Here is a 16,251-nt window from a genome sequence, read left to right as displayed (position 1 = left end):
AGCCAGGTCTTACTACAGTGATAGAAATCATATCACCCAAACAGGTTTAGTAATATACAGCTGCTAAAAATAATATTAATATATATATATATATTTTTAACACACTGGTATTGGTACTCTGTATTGGTCAAGACCCAAAGTTCAGGTATCAAAATTTGTATCAGGAGGAAAAAAATGGCATTGGAACATCTGTGTTTTGTTCCTTGCTATACCTGACCTGTACGGCTACCTATGGATGCTTATAAACTGTATTTAAAAGAGCTCTGAAAATGAAAATTTGACTCTCTTAAAACTGTATCCTGGTGTATGTATGTATAAGTCCAGTCATCTATACCTTTGTAGCAACAAAATAGGAGACTAAATAGCAAAGGAAACTGTATATAGCCTAATATGTTACAAAAAATATTTGGCAATATACATATATTACAATATACATATTGGCTAAAAATGTCTAAGCTGATAAAATACAGCACATTCAAGATATGTAAAATTCCAGTATATTCAACTTGTAAAACCTGCCTGGAGAGACACTGTAGATCTACTTAATGCATTATGCTATGTTAAAAGAAATATTTGTAAAATGTCTAAACGGTTTTCAACATTCAATACGTTGCAACACGTACATTAGACGACAAAAACGCCTGTCCTCGACACTCTATCAAAATCTCTCGTTTGCGATAAATGTATCAACTTCTTCGTGCGTACACACAGATCGAAACTGGATAATTCGTCCTAAGGTAGCCAAGTAGTTCACCATGATGTTGACACAGGAAGCGGTTTAACTTTTTTTTTTTTTGGGTCGTGTGTAGAAGGGAACCCTTGATTTGTGAAACTCTCGCGAGATTTCTACGCGTTGTTACTTCATTGCGCACCTCGTACTAAGTAATTGCGTTTTATAATATTCCATGGCTGTGGTTATGATATGGGTAGGTTTGGGGGGGGGTGGGGGGGTGGGGGGGGGGCTTGGTTAGGTTAAGGGAAAGATAATAGTTTCGCTAGAGCTTGCGCGGGTCTGGGGTTCCCTTTCAGGGAGGACCTTTTTTCCACACGCAGCGTAATGACCCGCCCTACTCCGTTTGTCATTGGCCATTACTCATTACCTTCGTTTGTCTTTGGTTAGTTAGGTTCAGGCATGATGGTTGGGATTGGGTAAGAATATCATAGTGAGCCAATCAGAGGCAGAGTAGGGCGGGTCATGTCAATGACGTCAGGTAAACAAAGGAGTGGGGCACCTCACTTGCGGCCACAGACGACAAGTAAAGAAGATAAGCTCGGCACTACGCCACTTATGACATACCAAACGACTCCGGTGAAATTGTTATCCTACCATGGACAACTTTAGAATTTAATGTTTTATCTAACTTTATTTATCTAGTATCTTGCGTCGGACTGCTGTCAAGTAGAGGCAACAGTTAACCACAACTAACGGCGAGTCGACGGACGACGAAAGCGGAAGAACTTTCCTTTAGCATAGTGCAGCATTAGTTAGCTGAAGTAGTTAGCTTGACAAGTGACTGATTTAACGTTTCACAGAAGCAGCTAGCAGGCTAGCTTGCGCCCTTTTGCTGTCATGCCCGGCGTTCCTCGAGATTTCACTGCGTAAAACGAGAATACCTCGTAGTTAGCTGGTTAGCTTTTAGACACCCAGCAGCAGTTTGTACCACCGCCGAGGCGTAGGCAGGCAGGGCGGGCTGGACTTGGAGCAGTGACAGGTCGGAACTCACCCACAGGCGGCTGAGGTTTGTGCTTTGCTACGGCGACCTGTGCTTCAGCCGTCTGGAGATTACTCACTCGCACATCTCAGTCTTTCCTATGAGATGAGAGGGAGCTTGCCATACTGAGTTTCAGCGAAATGGCCGTGGAGCTGTAACACAGCCAAAGCTTTAAAATAGGATATTTCAGTCCGGCTCTCGAGGAGTGTCAACCTTTCTCTTTGCCAAATAGACATCCGTCAAGACTGCAGATATGCTTACTGACAGCAGGTAACGAGAACGACCATTTTTACACCTTTATATTACATTTGACAATTGTATCACTTTATTATAACGCAACATTGTAGCTAAATTACATTATAATTGCATCAAAGCCATGATAATATCCAAGGCTGTTCACTCTGATAATGCACTATTAATGTAATATCCACACTGTATGTTCAATCTCTATTAGACCCCAGTGAAGGTATGTTAATCAGTATGTTCACATAATGGGAGCACCACATGTCTGATCATGTAACTGCCTGAGTGTGAATTTCTATTTTTGGTTCCTCTTCATGTTCTCTCTTTCTCAGACTCTGCCTTTCTCCGCCCAATCTCTCTCTCTCTCTCTCTCTCCCTCTGCCACCATCACACTATCTCTTTCACTTCTATGTTCAGTCTACTGTCCTCAGCACTCACAATCTCCCTTTCTGTTCCTTCCATCTCTGATTTACACAGGAAACGACACCGTAGCTGTGACAGTGAGGAGGACCAGCAGCTGAGTCCTCAGGCCAAGAGGTCAGGAGGGGGTCCCAGCCTGGTTGTGTCAGATTTGGACTCAGAGGTGAGACTGAGTTGATGTTTACATTTGTCTTTACCCCACTGCACAGACTTTGGTCTACCCAGATTCCCTCTGATTGTGTGATGAAAGTCATTTTTGGGGAGATGATAAGCATTTCTGCTAACATTTTGTATCATTGAGCTTATAATATAAATCCCATTGACATTCATGGATAGAGAAAGCAACTTGGCATCATGCATATAATTTAGAGGTGATTGTTTGTTTTAGATGCTAACTGTTATATTAATTGCCAACTATTTTGCTAATCAGTTAATCATTTTGAGCCTTTTTTTAAAAAAAAAAACCCAAAATGTCCAAATTCTCTGATTTCAGTGTTTCAATTGTGACTATTTTCTGACTCTACTCCAAAATATTTTGGGGTTCTGGACAAAACAAGACATTTGACGATGTAACATTGGGCTTTTGGAAACAGTGATTGGCATTCTTCACTATTTTCTGTCATGTTATGGGCAGACTCAACTTGTCGAGAAAAAGGGTTGACAGATAATTGATAATAAAATAATGATGTGTTGCAGCCCTAAAATACACGTGACTCTGAATATGTAATGCTCCACTCTCAGGAAAAGCTCTGAATCTTTTATTTAAAGCTTCTGCATCCATCCATGAAACTCCACCTCAGAGCTTGTCTCTGTTCTGTATTTGCAGTCTTCCAGCAGCGACAGCAGTAATGGGATCAGTAGTCCAGAGAGAGCAATAGTGGTCAGTGCCAGACCGTGCATACACAGCCACAACAACCGCATCACCCAGCACTCCCCCAGCCCAAAGCCTGAAGACTCTGCTAGCTCCTTGCAGAATGGTTTCCATGGCGACGGCAGCAGTGTCTCCTATGACTACATCAACAGAGTCCTGAGGGAGGCGCACTTCAGCAGTCTGCAGACCAGAGGGCGTCCAGGCTCGACATGACCGTGACCTCTGACCCCCCTCCTGACCTTTTGTCCCTCGCCCATCAGTGCTGACACTGCTGGGGCGGCGACTCCTCCTCAAAAGCCTCAAGCGATACACTCTGGTCAGGGGGAAGGGGACGATGTGTGGGGAGGTTTACAGATTTTGGGCACTAAGGCTCATCCCCACCTCACCATGTACCATTTGTCAAGACCATAAGCACATCCGCCTTTCCATGGCCCAGCCACTGTGGTTTTTATGTGCAGTATTGATGTGTCTGTGTGTGTGTGTGCACGCACCCTTGTGCACTTTATAAAGAGGTATCATTCTCTTTACATGCGTGCGTTGATGCGTGGACATTTTCATTGGTGCTAATCACAAGGAAAGTGTGATGATCCAAAGTGCTTGCAAAACTAAATAAAGCTAAGCACTTTACTCAATAACTCCTCATTTTGTTTACTCTCGACTGGGGAGATCAGCCGCATGTTTGTGTTCTGTGAAGTGGGAGTTGTTCTGATCCCGCTCACCAAGTAAGTTCATACAGGCCAACGCATTCACTCCAAAGGAGCATTATTACAACAATGCAGTAAAATAAAATTTCAGGCCTTATTTGTTTTCTCTAACCAAAGTGGTAAAGTTAAAATTCAAGGGAAAATTTGGCACTTTTCATATGGATATACAGGCAGTGTTGATGGGAAATGTAGTAAATTGACCCATTTTAAGTCCTGCCTCTTTTGGAACCTTGGTCAAATTTGTCTGTTCCTGTACTTGGATATGCTACGTGCTAGGCTCATCTATACTGAGTGGGACCTTTGAAGATGGTTAAAAGATGTTGCTTATCTAATGTTAACAAAACACTAGATAATCCACATCAATTGTTAATTTATTAGCTAATTTATGTGTTTCTGTATTGCCTTTATAGGAAAGGAGAAAGCTGACCAAGATACCAAGCTTGTTCAACTGCAGTTGGTGCACAGAGTAAAAAGAGGCGGGACTTTGGGAAGGGCAATTGAGGCAATACATTTCTCAGTGCCTGCTATAGTGACAAGGAAATCTGAGTTCTATTGCGTGTGGGTTGTGCCATGCCGTGCTTACATGTACCAGAATGCATTTGTTTGTGATCTTGGAACATGTTGCTGTGTATCGCCACAATAGCCTATAGCTATAACTGTACTGGCCAGTGTCAGGTAACAAATATACTCATCTAACTCACCACCTGGCTACTCAGAGGAAGAGACTAGAAATCTAAACTGAAATAGTCTGTAGTTGTTCATTACAGCCAGTGAAATCACTGGATGCTGGAAGAACAACAGATTTTGCAGCATTAGGCCAGAGATACTATATACGTATACTTCCTTTCAACTACACGTTTGCATATGTATCCCTACAATTCATGGCTGCCTTGTATATCCTGTGTCCATTTGGAGTGATGGCTGTGTACATGTAGTTAAACATCAAGTGTATCTCCAGCTATAGAACTCAGTATTCTCTGTCAAAGTACCATATTTGACTACATTTACCATCGACACTGACTGCACATCCGTATGAAAAGTGCTGAAATTTCCCTTGAACGTTATAGTGTATTAGCAGTTGCTTTCACATTCTGAATGAATCTATAATGTTTTGGTGTGGCAGGTCAGTGGGTTCAAGGTAATGGAACAAAGATTCCTCATGAGGCTCGCCACCAAAATCCAACCTCAGATTAGACCCCGGCTAATTATAGAGCTGTGAGAACGGGCACCGCAGTCTGCGGCTCGGCACGGGAAGTGTCACGCTTCTGACAAAAACAGCCTCAAGAAAAAGCTTTCTAAATCACTTTGTAACCATGTGTCTTTAACATTTTACACATCATGTGTATGTGTGTGACGTAAGCCTGTTAGCCATACTTGTTTATGTATGGTTTAATATGACCAGCACACTGTGTTGCAAATAAAATGAGAGATGTGAAAGTGAGTCATATTTTGTGTAATTTTCCAAATCACTGGACATTTAAATAAAGCGTTGCTGAAAGTGAAGGTGAAGTGCCATGTAGAGTTCTGTTAAATGCAGAAGAACACGACTCATTTATGTAGTAGTTAGTGCTGTAACAAAAATACAGCATGTTTTATTGTTCTTCAGCGTGTGCAACAGCATAGCTTGTGTTCACTGAAACAAAATACATCAGTAGGTTGGATTACCATTTTGGCATGTAGTTTGTACTACATTCCAGTCTTCAACACCACAGTACAGAGTATAACTGAAATAAGAGTGGTAAGATAGTGAGGGCAATCTGCTTTTTACTTGGTTACATGAACAACCATTCAAGAAATGGCAGATATTTTATCACACGTAATTCCACACATTGATTATGCACACAGAACATCTCAATAATGAATTCCTCCGTTAGTTTTTTAATCAGAGACATGCACTCTACAGCCACTCTCACAGGTATGTTTTCATCAACGCAGGATGGACATAATAAATAATTCGTAAACTAATACTCAGAAAACATTTACATCGACATAATAGCTTAGTACCAAAAAATATGGAAGACTACTCTCCTTTGTAGGTTTATGAGTTCATAAGAAAAGCAATTGTAGTGCAAATTACAAATTGAAGGGATTCTCCCCTCAGAGGTTTAGGGCGTGCTGCAGAGGCATAAGAGTTGTTTCAGTTCTCTAAAAAGAATCCTGAGATAAAGCAACTGTCGATAATAATATCCTGTAATTCAACACAACCATTCTTGGTAAAATACTGTTGAGAAATGAGACCTCAGCCAACAAACAGCAACACAACTTTAAGAACCAGTTCTCACTCATGACAGTTGAGGAGTTTCTTGTACTAACAGTGTTGCACTCATCCATAATCTAGTTAGTTGTTCTAAGGCTGGGTTGCACCAACAAGAATTAATTTTTAAATCAGATTAAGTTATGGTTTAACTTTAAGATTATGTTGCATGAAATTATTAAAACTGTTTTAAAATTAAAACCTCTCTTTAAACCTCAGTTTAGTTTAACTTTTTAGATGGCTGCCTTTTTGAGATGGATTGAGATAAATGATCAAGTTCCTCAAAGAAAGTTAAGTGACAAACTCAATCCAATCTTTCACTCCAGCTGATAATTCAGACAAGTTTTTTTCAAAAGAAGGAAAAATCAGAGCTTCTCTACTGAGCCATCACAAGTAAACTAGCTAGGCCATTAACTAACTTTTTGCTAACCAGCAAACAATGTAAGATTTTGTTAACTTTTTAGGTAGCCAGCAAACAATTCAACATTTTAACTTTAAAGCTGGCTAGCAAACAGCGGCTGTGTCCGAAATCACTCACTACTCAGTCCACGACATAGTGAGTCTGCCATTTTGTAGTGTTGAATATATAGTGAGAAGTATTACACCATATAAAGTGGACTCAAAGTATTGCACTATTCATTGTGTAAAGTAGTGTACAACTAATGGTGAGCAACCGAGAACTTTATACCATCATGCATTATGCTGAACGGAAAACGGCACTGACAAAATTAACGGCACAGACAGAAGTGTCCAAAAGCGCATCTTCTTCATTATAAAGTGAGCTCACTACCATTGAAATCCCTGGATAGTGAGTGATTTTGGACACAACCAATGCAACATTTTGTTAACTGTTAAGATAGCTAACAAGAATACACCATACTGTTAAGAAAATAAAAGTGGTTTTCCTGCTATTTTAGTTACTAGGTCCCAACATCACTTAAATTTGTTATTCATTTATTTTAATTTGAGTAAGCAAGCATCATCATACTGATTGAATTCTATTTAATTTCAGTTTATCACTAAATTTAGATTTTCTAAGATGAGATTTTTAACTGTGCAACAGAGCTCTGCTTAATTTCTGGATTTACAAATTTTAAAACTAGTTTTGCTAAAATCTGATTATAAGTCATCTCAGATTCAATTCAGTTTTTTGTTGTTGGTGTAACTCAGTCCAATTTGCTCATTAAATATAAATTACAAGGAGGCACCATACATACGAAGAAAAAACTCCAACATGATGTGAATCTGCAGTCTACATATACTGTAGTTATAACCTTACAGATCTGATATTTGTTTATAAAATTAAATAAATTTCTGAAAGGATATACATGATGACATCATTGGTTTGAGGGTAACAGTTCCAGCTGTAAAATGTGGTCAAAAGCTGACAAATGAAAAGGCCGATACTGGCTGGCTGCTATCAGATGCAGCCGAATTGCAAATTGAAGGGGGATCGTCACCGGTTTCACCGATGCTTATACTGTTATGCACAGCTGGCATCTCCCTTACGTTGTCAACTGTCTCTGTCTGGGGCGTCTCTCTTTCACACAAGGGTTTCCCTTTGGTCACCAGCTGCATACCACTGAACAGAGACAGTCTGCTCAGACAGGGCTGGAGCTCAGCTGGAGGGGAGGAGCACCTGTCTGTGTTGAGATCTGATTCTTCAGTGACCAGTTCGGCCTGAGCAGTCCTGGCCGAGTCTGCCTGGTTCTGTACCGACTCCTGCTGAATGGGAGAAAGTTTCTCCTCATCGCCGTCATTCAGCAGCTCCCCTGAAGAGGAGTCTCTCTGGTCCAGACTAGAAAGGGATGATGGGTGATTTGGTGGTTGGTTGACCCCTGCAGGTGAGATGTCAAGCTGATAATGGTTTAAGTTGGCGTTGTCGGCAGAGTGGCTGGGTAGTAAAGGGTCCGAGTATGTAGATGTTGAAAGCTGATTAGTTGTTGATGGCTGATGGCTGCTGTTCACTGCCTCCTGCCTGGGAGCATGAGCAGATCCACCCATCAGAGCCTCAAACTGTCGCATGATCTGGTGAGAGGAGATAAGAACAAAACATACACCCTCATTTTGAGGATTATCTATTCCTGTCCTATCAGTCTACGGCATGTGTGGCGTTCTCTTGATGACTCTCACCTTGGTGGCTTTGTTGGCCACAGGTCCTGGAGCCCCCTCACTCAGCTGGCGGAGCCTTCGTTGTGTAGCTCCAAACATTTGCTCCAGAGAGAGGAGGTCAGAGGTCAGGAGGCAGGATACAGCACACAGTGCCCGCTACAGGATTGGAGGAAAACAAAGACGTGTATGTTAGGACTGCGCAGTATCGTGAAGAAAACATGGATCTTAGTAAACTCATAAACATTGTTACCATCTTAACAGTGTTTGAGGGATCTTGAAGCTTGCTTGAGAGCAACTCCAGCACAACCTCACAGTTGAGAATGGAGCACCTGACAGATTAAACAAGACAGAAATCAGGCCACACCAGTCCCAACAATTACAAAAAAAAATGAACAGAGCCAGCATGTTCTTTGAAAAATTCATTCTGGTGCAGAGCGTCAAAATATAATGTTGCACTTATGTTCATAAAGTGGGAATTTGTATTCTCAGTCTGAAATGAGATGGACTGACTCTTTGATGAAGTGCTGGCTCTCCTCTCTGGACAGGAAAACTCTGGATCCTTCAGTCAGTCTGCTGATGAGCGCCATCTCCTGGCCACAGTCCCCCAACTGCAACGCTTCCACCCTGGACACCAGACAGTGTTTGAGACAGAAATGACAATGATGTGGAGAAAGTGAGAACAAGTGCGGTTTATTTTTTGATGACACTGCCACGCACCGTTCTGATAGGTCCCCGCTGCTCTCTCTACTGGCCCCTGATTGGCTCCCGGTACCAGCTGACTTGCTTCCCACAGAGGCCCTGCTGTTAGCGGCGATGTCCTGAGAGGAGTTGTGAGAGGAGCTGTTGCCGCTGTCAGTCTCCTCCCAGCCGCCTCCTACCTGCCCTGGGCACCTCTGGGTCAATGCTGTGGTGAAAACATGGTAGTCCCAAAAGTTTTTATCAAATCTGATCCAAGTCTTGACACACTTCCGACTCTGCATCTAGATTGAAGCCGTCTATTTAGTTTCCACCTCTCACCTTTGGGTCTGCGAGCAGGTAGGTTATAAGCACATGCAGGCACGGCCACCTCTATGGGTGCAGAGGGCGCAACTACGGCCCTGTAATGGTTGTCATGGAGACGGATGCCCTGGTGCTCGGTTGGGGGAAGTACAGCACTGGCCACTACCTCTGCAGCTTTCTGGATCTTATCCAGCAGTGAGTCACTGCCTCCTGGGAGGCCGCAGGTACAGACAGACAAAAGGTACAGAAATAAATAGAGAAGATGAGCTTGATTGGATTTGTTTTTGAGAGCTGTGTGTGTGTGTGTGTGTGTGTGTGTGTGTGTGTGTGTGTGTGTGTGTGTGTGTGTGTGTGTGTGTGTGTGAGAGAGAGAGAGAGAGAGAGGGAGAGAGAGATGGTGTGTCGCTCACCTGCCCCTTGCTTCCCTGGGCTGTATCCAAAGCCCTGCATTCCTGACCTGTGGGAGGTTCCTGAGCCCATACCTAGACAGAAAGACACAGAAGACCTATTGTGCTCAAGGCTTTAAGTTCACAAAATAGAAGGAACCTTATGTAACTCATTAAAATTAATTAAATGGATAGTTCAGATAATTTGAAGTGGGGTTGTATGAGGTACTTATCAGTCGGCACACCCCCAGGAGAGGCAGATAGGAGTATTCCAGTGGTATTCCAGCATGGAAGCCAGGCAACATATTGATAAAGTCAGCAGCAAAGAGCATTTTAGTCACTCCAAACCAACCAATTCCACAGGCAAAATCAGTCATTTTACCATGTGGAACATGGAAGCTGCTGGTCTACCACTGCTGCCTTGATCGGTTGGTTTGTTTGTGTCATTGTGTGACTTTGGCGTTTTAAAATTACAGTTCGGATTCACCAAAGTCACATAATAACACAAACTAACAGATTGAGGCAGCGGTAAACCGCTGTGTAAGTTAAAATGACTGATTTTGCCTGTGGAGTTTGGTTAGTGTGGACAGTGATGTTTGGATTAGATTACGTTGGTTTCCTGTCAGAAAAGGATGTTTTACCACAAAGTAAAGCAAAAACAACAACAAAAAAAGCTAAATATAGTTTACATTTAAATTGATTTTGAATTTTCTAGGTGAATGTTTTTTTTAAGTGGCTAAAATCCCCTTGTTACTGACAATGTTCACAGCAGTACATCGTTTAGCTTCCCTGCTGGTGCCCCTCTCAGCTTCTCCTAACTTGGGGCATGTTAACACACATCTACTATAGCTAATACAACCGCACTTCAAATAATCCAAACTATTCCTTTAGGCTCCTCATAGACACTCATGCTCTATCTAATATATTCAGATGATGTACAGTGTTATCACACATTACGGCAGGAATGAGTTCTGACAATTGTGATTTATTTTCAAGTCTGCTGTTACCCTAATGTTACATGACAGTGAATTACCCTTGTTACTCACCCATTGTTGGGGGGGCTAGGTTGAGCGGGGAGATGCCGCTTTTGGTGGAAATTGTATCTGTGAAAAGCAACCTGGCCACCTCCTGCAAACAGAAACAAATTTGAGTGTGATTTCCCTGCAGCTACAAATTATATAACTGATATGAGTGAATACAACTTCTGTCTCACCTGTGCTGTATTTCTCACTTTCTGGTACAATGCTGTGCCATGGATAGGATCAGGAGGACCGCTATAAACTTAAAAAGCAAAACACCCAACAGCAAGTGAACATCGAGGTGATCGTGCAGCCACAGGGTGATGAAAGAGTTCAATGGAGCTAAATGCAAAATGTCTGACCTGACGCTTGCTGGATGAAGGTGGAGTTCCTTCGAAGTTCTGTGAGGAAATGGTTTGAGCCATGGCCACAAAGATGGACAAAGATCTTCAGCACCTGAAACACCAGAGGCATGGACCGAACCATGAGTTACTCACAGATAGGAAGGCGAGGAAAATGACCAAGATTTAAAACTTTAATAAAAGCGTCGTTCTCACCTTGAGTTTGACGTGACAGGACTCCACCTGCAGTCTCTCCAGGAGGTACTCCAACAAACACTGACCACAACCTGAAGACTCATGGGAGATTTCTACAGTGTGAAGATGGTTAAGGATCTTAGCATAGCATACAGTAGTAGACACAGTATTTCTGATCTGGACAAAGTGAGTCTTCACTCTGTCCCTGCAGTGGGCAGCCTCAATTGGTCCCAGCCACTCACAACAATGGCTTTTTTCCTGGTAACTGCATGTGTAGGGTTGCCACAGATGGAAAGTAGTACGGCTGTTTTTGTTGAAGTCTGTTTTGTTTGGTAATAGTAACTCATGTTTGACTGTGTGAGGGACAGATAATGTCACCTTCAGGTATTTCTTTAATGCTTTACTCACGTGCCAAAATAATGTGTAATGTCTTTAGTTAAAATATTTTCATTTGGGGGCTTTTCCAAACAGATATTGTTATGTGTGTGTTTGTGATTAAATAGTTTGCTATCCCTTTCCCGACCCTGATCTCAACCACAACATAAGCTGTCAAAGGATACTACCAATCTCTTGGAACAGATAGCCAGGACAAGGGTTTTCATCATCTGCTGTAGCCTTCATCAGAGTCGGGACCTTGCAGTGGTGGAAAAGATCATGTTAAAACAGAGTTATTCTAAATCATAAGTTCAAAGTGTGTGTGTTGTACCCAATGACAACTGCATTGCCCACAAACCTTTGATTATAACCCTACCCGTGTACTTTACACATAACTGACATGGACACAAACTTGGCATGACATTAGGGTCTGAGTAACGGGTTAGTGTCAGCCAAACAAGCACTTATACCAGTATTATATGCCTGTCTGCTGCTTTTAAACTTCATAAAACAATCTTGCAGTTCAACTGAAACGTGGCATGAAATGCAATAACTAAATTTGTTCCTTCTTGCTGTTAGCTAGCAGGCTACTAGCATGCTAGTGATGGCACAACTTAACAGATTCAGACTCATTAACATAGGTTCGTCACGCTCCGTTCAGCAGTTAATGTTTTCTCACATCTAGCTAATAATGACCGGAAACAGCACTTACTTTCTGAAGAAAGGCTAACCGTTCCATAAATGTTGCCATGATTTAGCAATCCTGGCTGCGGGTTACTCATCTTCCTCCTAGGGCTACGAGGGGAAGGCGGGGCTGGAGGTGACAGCTAGCCAATCACGGAACAGCAAGTAGGAATGTTAAAGTCTATTGGCGTTCCGGTTACGCCAGGGGTCGAATAACAGCAAATCAGATTCAGGAAAGCTAGAGCTGGCGCTAAGATTGACAGATGGATTAGCGAATCACATAACCGAATATTCTGCCGTGTGTTTCCTTGATGACAGGGTCAACAATATGGCGCCCTCCATGGCTTACACAAGTGTATGGATGATGTCTGTTTGTTAAAACGCTTTGAAAGCATTTAAAACTGTGAAGCAGCGTCTGTTTCTGAATTATAAATTCATCTTCCTCGCGCTTGTCAGTTGGACCTCTGTTCCCGCCTGAACAGCAGCCATGTCTGCGTCAAATGTCTGGAGTCGCAGTCGAGAGAAAATGAGACTTTTCCCCGAACTTTTTGCACAGTGTTCAGGAGAGGTAAGAACTGACGTTGTTAGCAATGAATGTTGTGCTGTGCTAAGCTAACTTATGACTACAACTTCAGTTTGCCGTCTTAGCTAGTAAAGGTCCAGTGTGTAGGATTTACTGGCAATATATGGCTGAAATGGAACATAATATTCATAGTCAGTGTGTTTTCATTAGTGTATAATCATATTAAAAATAAAAATAAAATTCTGTGTTTTTGTTCCATTAGAATAAGCTCTCTAGAGGGCTGTTCCTAAAGTAGCCCAGAAGGGACAAACCCAACACTGGCTCCAGACAGTCTTTTGCTTTTTTCACAGTAACAGTAGTTTTTCCTATAAACTTGAAAGGGGGAGAGTGAATCGAGGTGTTTGCAATCTTGCACCCTTACCGCTGGATGCCACTGAATCCTACACAAGTCCTTTAAGACATAAAAACACCTTACGACGTACAAATTTTACTTATTAATGTCGATGCAGAAATAGACCTTTTAATCCAATCCATTTTCCATTTTAACAGCCTTTGAATGTCAACATCCACCTAATTTGTAGCAGTGCTGCACCACAGGTTATCAGAACATGTGTAGTGGCATATTTTCTCATCATAATGTTCATCCAGTATTACTACATTGTATTGCTACAGTTGTAGTGCTTTACTTGGCATCATTATCATCATCCTTATCTTGATACTTTTGGTACTTTCCCAGGACCTGTTTACACCACAAGCCAGTTGTCAGGCCAGCTGTCCTTTTCCTTTTTCTTTTCTTTTTTTTTTTTTTTAATTAAATGTGATTAAACCACACGAACCTAAGGGAAGTAACATGATTCTTCCAGATTCTTCCTTTAATGATGGTCTGAACTTTTAAAATAAGAGTGATAACTGTGTTTTTTTAATAAGATTGATAAGGTGTTGTGGCACTGAGTCCAGACCTTACTGGCCCATCTTCTGAGGACTTTTTGTCACGACACATGCCTGTTATTAAAATATAAAGCACTTGATTATTTGCGTGTTTTAAATTAGATTCAATATTGATTCATATATTTAGGCTGGAGCTTGGCTTTAGGGGAGTAGGTTGAACTTAACCATTAGTACTCAATACAGGATTATACTTTAAAATGTAGTTGCCTCTCACTGCAGACACAAATGGTATGAGCAAGATGGAAAAAAAAAGATTAGTATGAATACAGATGTGTAAAGCAACATGAAAAGAAAATAACAAATAATAAGAGTAATAGCAACAATGAATAAAATTATACTACTGTGTACTTTAATGTACTAAAAAAGGACTTTTACTTACTGTTTCTTTCCCTTATGTAATGTCCACCTCTGTGTGACGCAGGCAGCAGCGTATGGGAAGTGTGTGGCAGCAACCACAACAGGCAGACAGGAGCTGAAGAAGGACCTGTGTGCTAAGGAATTTGAAGCACTGAAGACCTGCTTTGTGACTGCAGTAAGTGGTACTTTGATTAAACCTCCTGCTGGTCTTATGTTACGCTGACAGTTGGTCATCATTAAAATGTTGTCATTCTTTATTACAGGCCAAGAAAAAAGCCAAATGAATGGAAACTGATCTGGCTTTGTTAAAGGGTCAAAGTCAGTGGACTGTCACATCAACTGCTCAGTGCTGTTGGAGAAGACATGAAGGTTCAAGTGATGACTAATGGTGCTGGAAGCATTTTATCTTGATGATAACATAGCACTCCCTTTACTCGGCTCTGTAAATTACCTGTATGTGTTGTCTTTTTTGCGACACTGTTGAAATGGAGCCATGTAGCACTACGAAGGGCTGGGCTTAATTTAAAATATTACAATACCAGTACCCTTCATTTGATTCCCATCATGTGATGCATTCCTGAAATAATCCCTCCACATTTTATTCATTTACTTTTATGTCTTTAGTATAGCCATTCTTTGGAGCATTTTGGTGGCATCCCAGCATGCTGCACTGCCAGCTCTGTGAAATACACTGTGTCCAACCTCACCATACCACAGACTGTATGGATCATGGCTGCTGCTGTAGTGGCCCAGTCACATCACATGATATCGGAAATGCTTGTTATGACTGGCTGCAAGCAAAACCATACAAATAGTTTTTTTTTGGGGGGGTACAAAAATGATTGAATGCAGGTATTGTTTGGAAGAATTTCAATACTACTTGGTATTGGGTCATTTCTGTCAATAACTTAAAGGTACCAGGTACCGACACCCAGCAATACTACTGGTCCATCAGACTGATATATCTGTGTATATACAGAGGTGGAAAATGTACAAAGGTGAATAAAACATTGCCTACACTGTCTGTCTTTCTTGTCCAAAAACAGGCCAACAGCACCGGGCGTCATAGAGATGTTTTGATTTATTCTTATCAGCAAAATGTACAGAAATACAATGCACATAGAAAAATAGTCATAAAAATAGCCTCTTGTACAAAGCAAAGGTCCAGCATGTGTTGAAGTGCTAACTGATGGAAGAATTTTCAGAAAAGTTGGATTACTAAGAAACACTACCAAACATTGTCTTTTTAATATCCATAACACAATGTACGGATCTTATTTTCTCAACATTACTGTACTGTTTACAGTAAGAGCTCCAGTGGAAACAAAAAGACCACAAAGTGAGAAAAACGGCCACATTTTTGCTGTGATTAACTGTCACTGCTGCAGCATGTGGGTTGGAAGAAGGCACTGATAAATCAACAAGCAAGAGATCTTGAAGATGGAATGATTAGTAACTAGAATCATGGATCCAGATGGATCAAGCTGCTTCATTGTCCACAGTTTATCAAACAGTAAGGCTACACTATATACCTCGTAGCTCCAGCATGAGGTTGTATTCAGTTACTTTCATGTGAAAGTATAGTGTAACAACACTTATCAGGGCACCTGAAAACACACATTACATCCAACATATGTTAAATATAAGATCAAAAAAAAGGTTTAACAATTAGCACACACAGCACATTTACAATATTTACATCTCAAAGTAACAACAGAGTAGAACTTTTTACACAAAATCAGCACAAGAGACAATAACACACAGATCCTACAGAGACAAAGTTGGGGAATGACAAGTAACTAAGGAGACTCAAATACAAACATTAAGGGGAAAGTCTGGATTATTTTAAGTGTAGTTGTATGAGGTACTTACGGATGGTCACTGTTTTAGCTGCAGGTCAGCATAACCCCAGTTTAAGTGTACACTATATTTAGAACATCTTCACCGCTTCACCATCAGACAGCATTTTCTGACAGGAAACAGCCATTATACAGGCCAATATCGCTCTCTACAAACCAGCAAAACGCCATAGATAAAATCAGTAATTTTACCAGGCACAGGAGTTGCTGGTTTACCGCTGCCTCAAGCTGTTAGTCTGTGTCTGTTAT

At 41.4% G+C, this 16,251-nt stretch overlaps 3 protein-coding genes across 4 annotated transcripts; 2 read left to right on the top strand and 1 right to left on the bottom strand.

Moving 5' to 3' along the window:
* The first annotated feature begins 1,214 nt into the window (after positions 1-1,214).
* Positions 1,215-3,873, top strand: LOC146311796 (protein VCF1). Its single transcript, XM_084741463.1, has 3 exons — positions 1,215-1,982; positions 2,433-2,538; positions 3,202-3,873. Exons 1-3 carry the CDS (start codon positions 1,966-1,968, stop codon positions 3,457-3,459), a joined length of 381 nt encoding a protein of 126 aa, XP_084597589.1. The 5' UTR covers positions 1,215-1,965; the 3' UTR covers positions 3,460-3,873.
* Positions 3,874-7,106: 3,233 nt separating this feature from the next.
* On the bottom strand, positions 7,107-12,485 carry tepsin (TEPSIN adaptor related protein complex 4 accessory protein). 2 transcript variants are annotated; one of them, XM_084741660.1, is made up of 13 exons: positions 12,344-12,485; positions 11,817-11,889; positions 11,278-11,369; positions 11,083-11,176; positions 10,915-10,982; positions 10,748-10,829; positions 9,726-9,797; positions 9,334-9,525; positions 9,034-9,220; positions 8,827-8,940; positions 8,567-8,645; positions 8,338-8,472; positions 7,107-8,232 (listed from the first exon to the last, which is right to left on the bottom strand). In XM_084741660.1, the coding sequence occupies exons 1-13, from the start codon at positions 12,380-12,382 to the stop codon at positions 7,582-7,584; spliced, it is 1,878 nt and encodes a 625-aa protein (XP_084597786.1). In that variant the 5' UTR covers positions 12,383-12,485; the 3' UTR covers positions 7,107-7,581. The 2 variants fall into 2 exon arrangements, with proteins under 2 accessions (XP_084597786.1, XP_084597785.1); XM_084741659.1 differs by having other exon boundaries at positions 8,827-9,220.
* Positions 12,486-12,680: 195 nt separating this feature from the next.
* ndufaf8 (NADH:ubiquinone oxidoreductase complex assembly factor 8) lies at positions 12,681-14,697 on the top strand. The gene is made up of 3 exons (XM_084740072.1): positions 12,681-12,883; positions 14,208-14,318; positions 14,407-14,697. Exons 1-3 carry the CDS (start codon positions 12,803-12,805, stop codon positions 14,425-14,427), a joined length of 213 nt encoding a protein of 70 aa, XP_084596198.1. The 5' UTR covers positions 12,681-12,802; the 3' UTR covers positions 14,428-14,697.
* Positions 14,698-16,251: the final 1,554 nt, after the last annotated feature.

The sequence above is a fragment of the Lutjanus erythropterus genome, chromosome 17 (assembly GCF_056507025.1).
Source record: "Lutjanus erythropterus isolate fLutEry1 chromosome 17, fLutEry1.hap2, whole genome shotgun sequence".
Lineage (NCBI taxonomy): Eukaryota > Metazoa > Chordata > Actinopteri > Lutjaniformes > Lutjanidae > Lutjanus > Lutjanus erythropterus.
The sequence above is the reverse complement of the archived record's forward strand: the minus strand, read 5'-3'. Positions and strand labels throughout refer to the sequence as shown.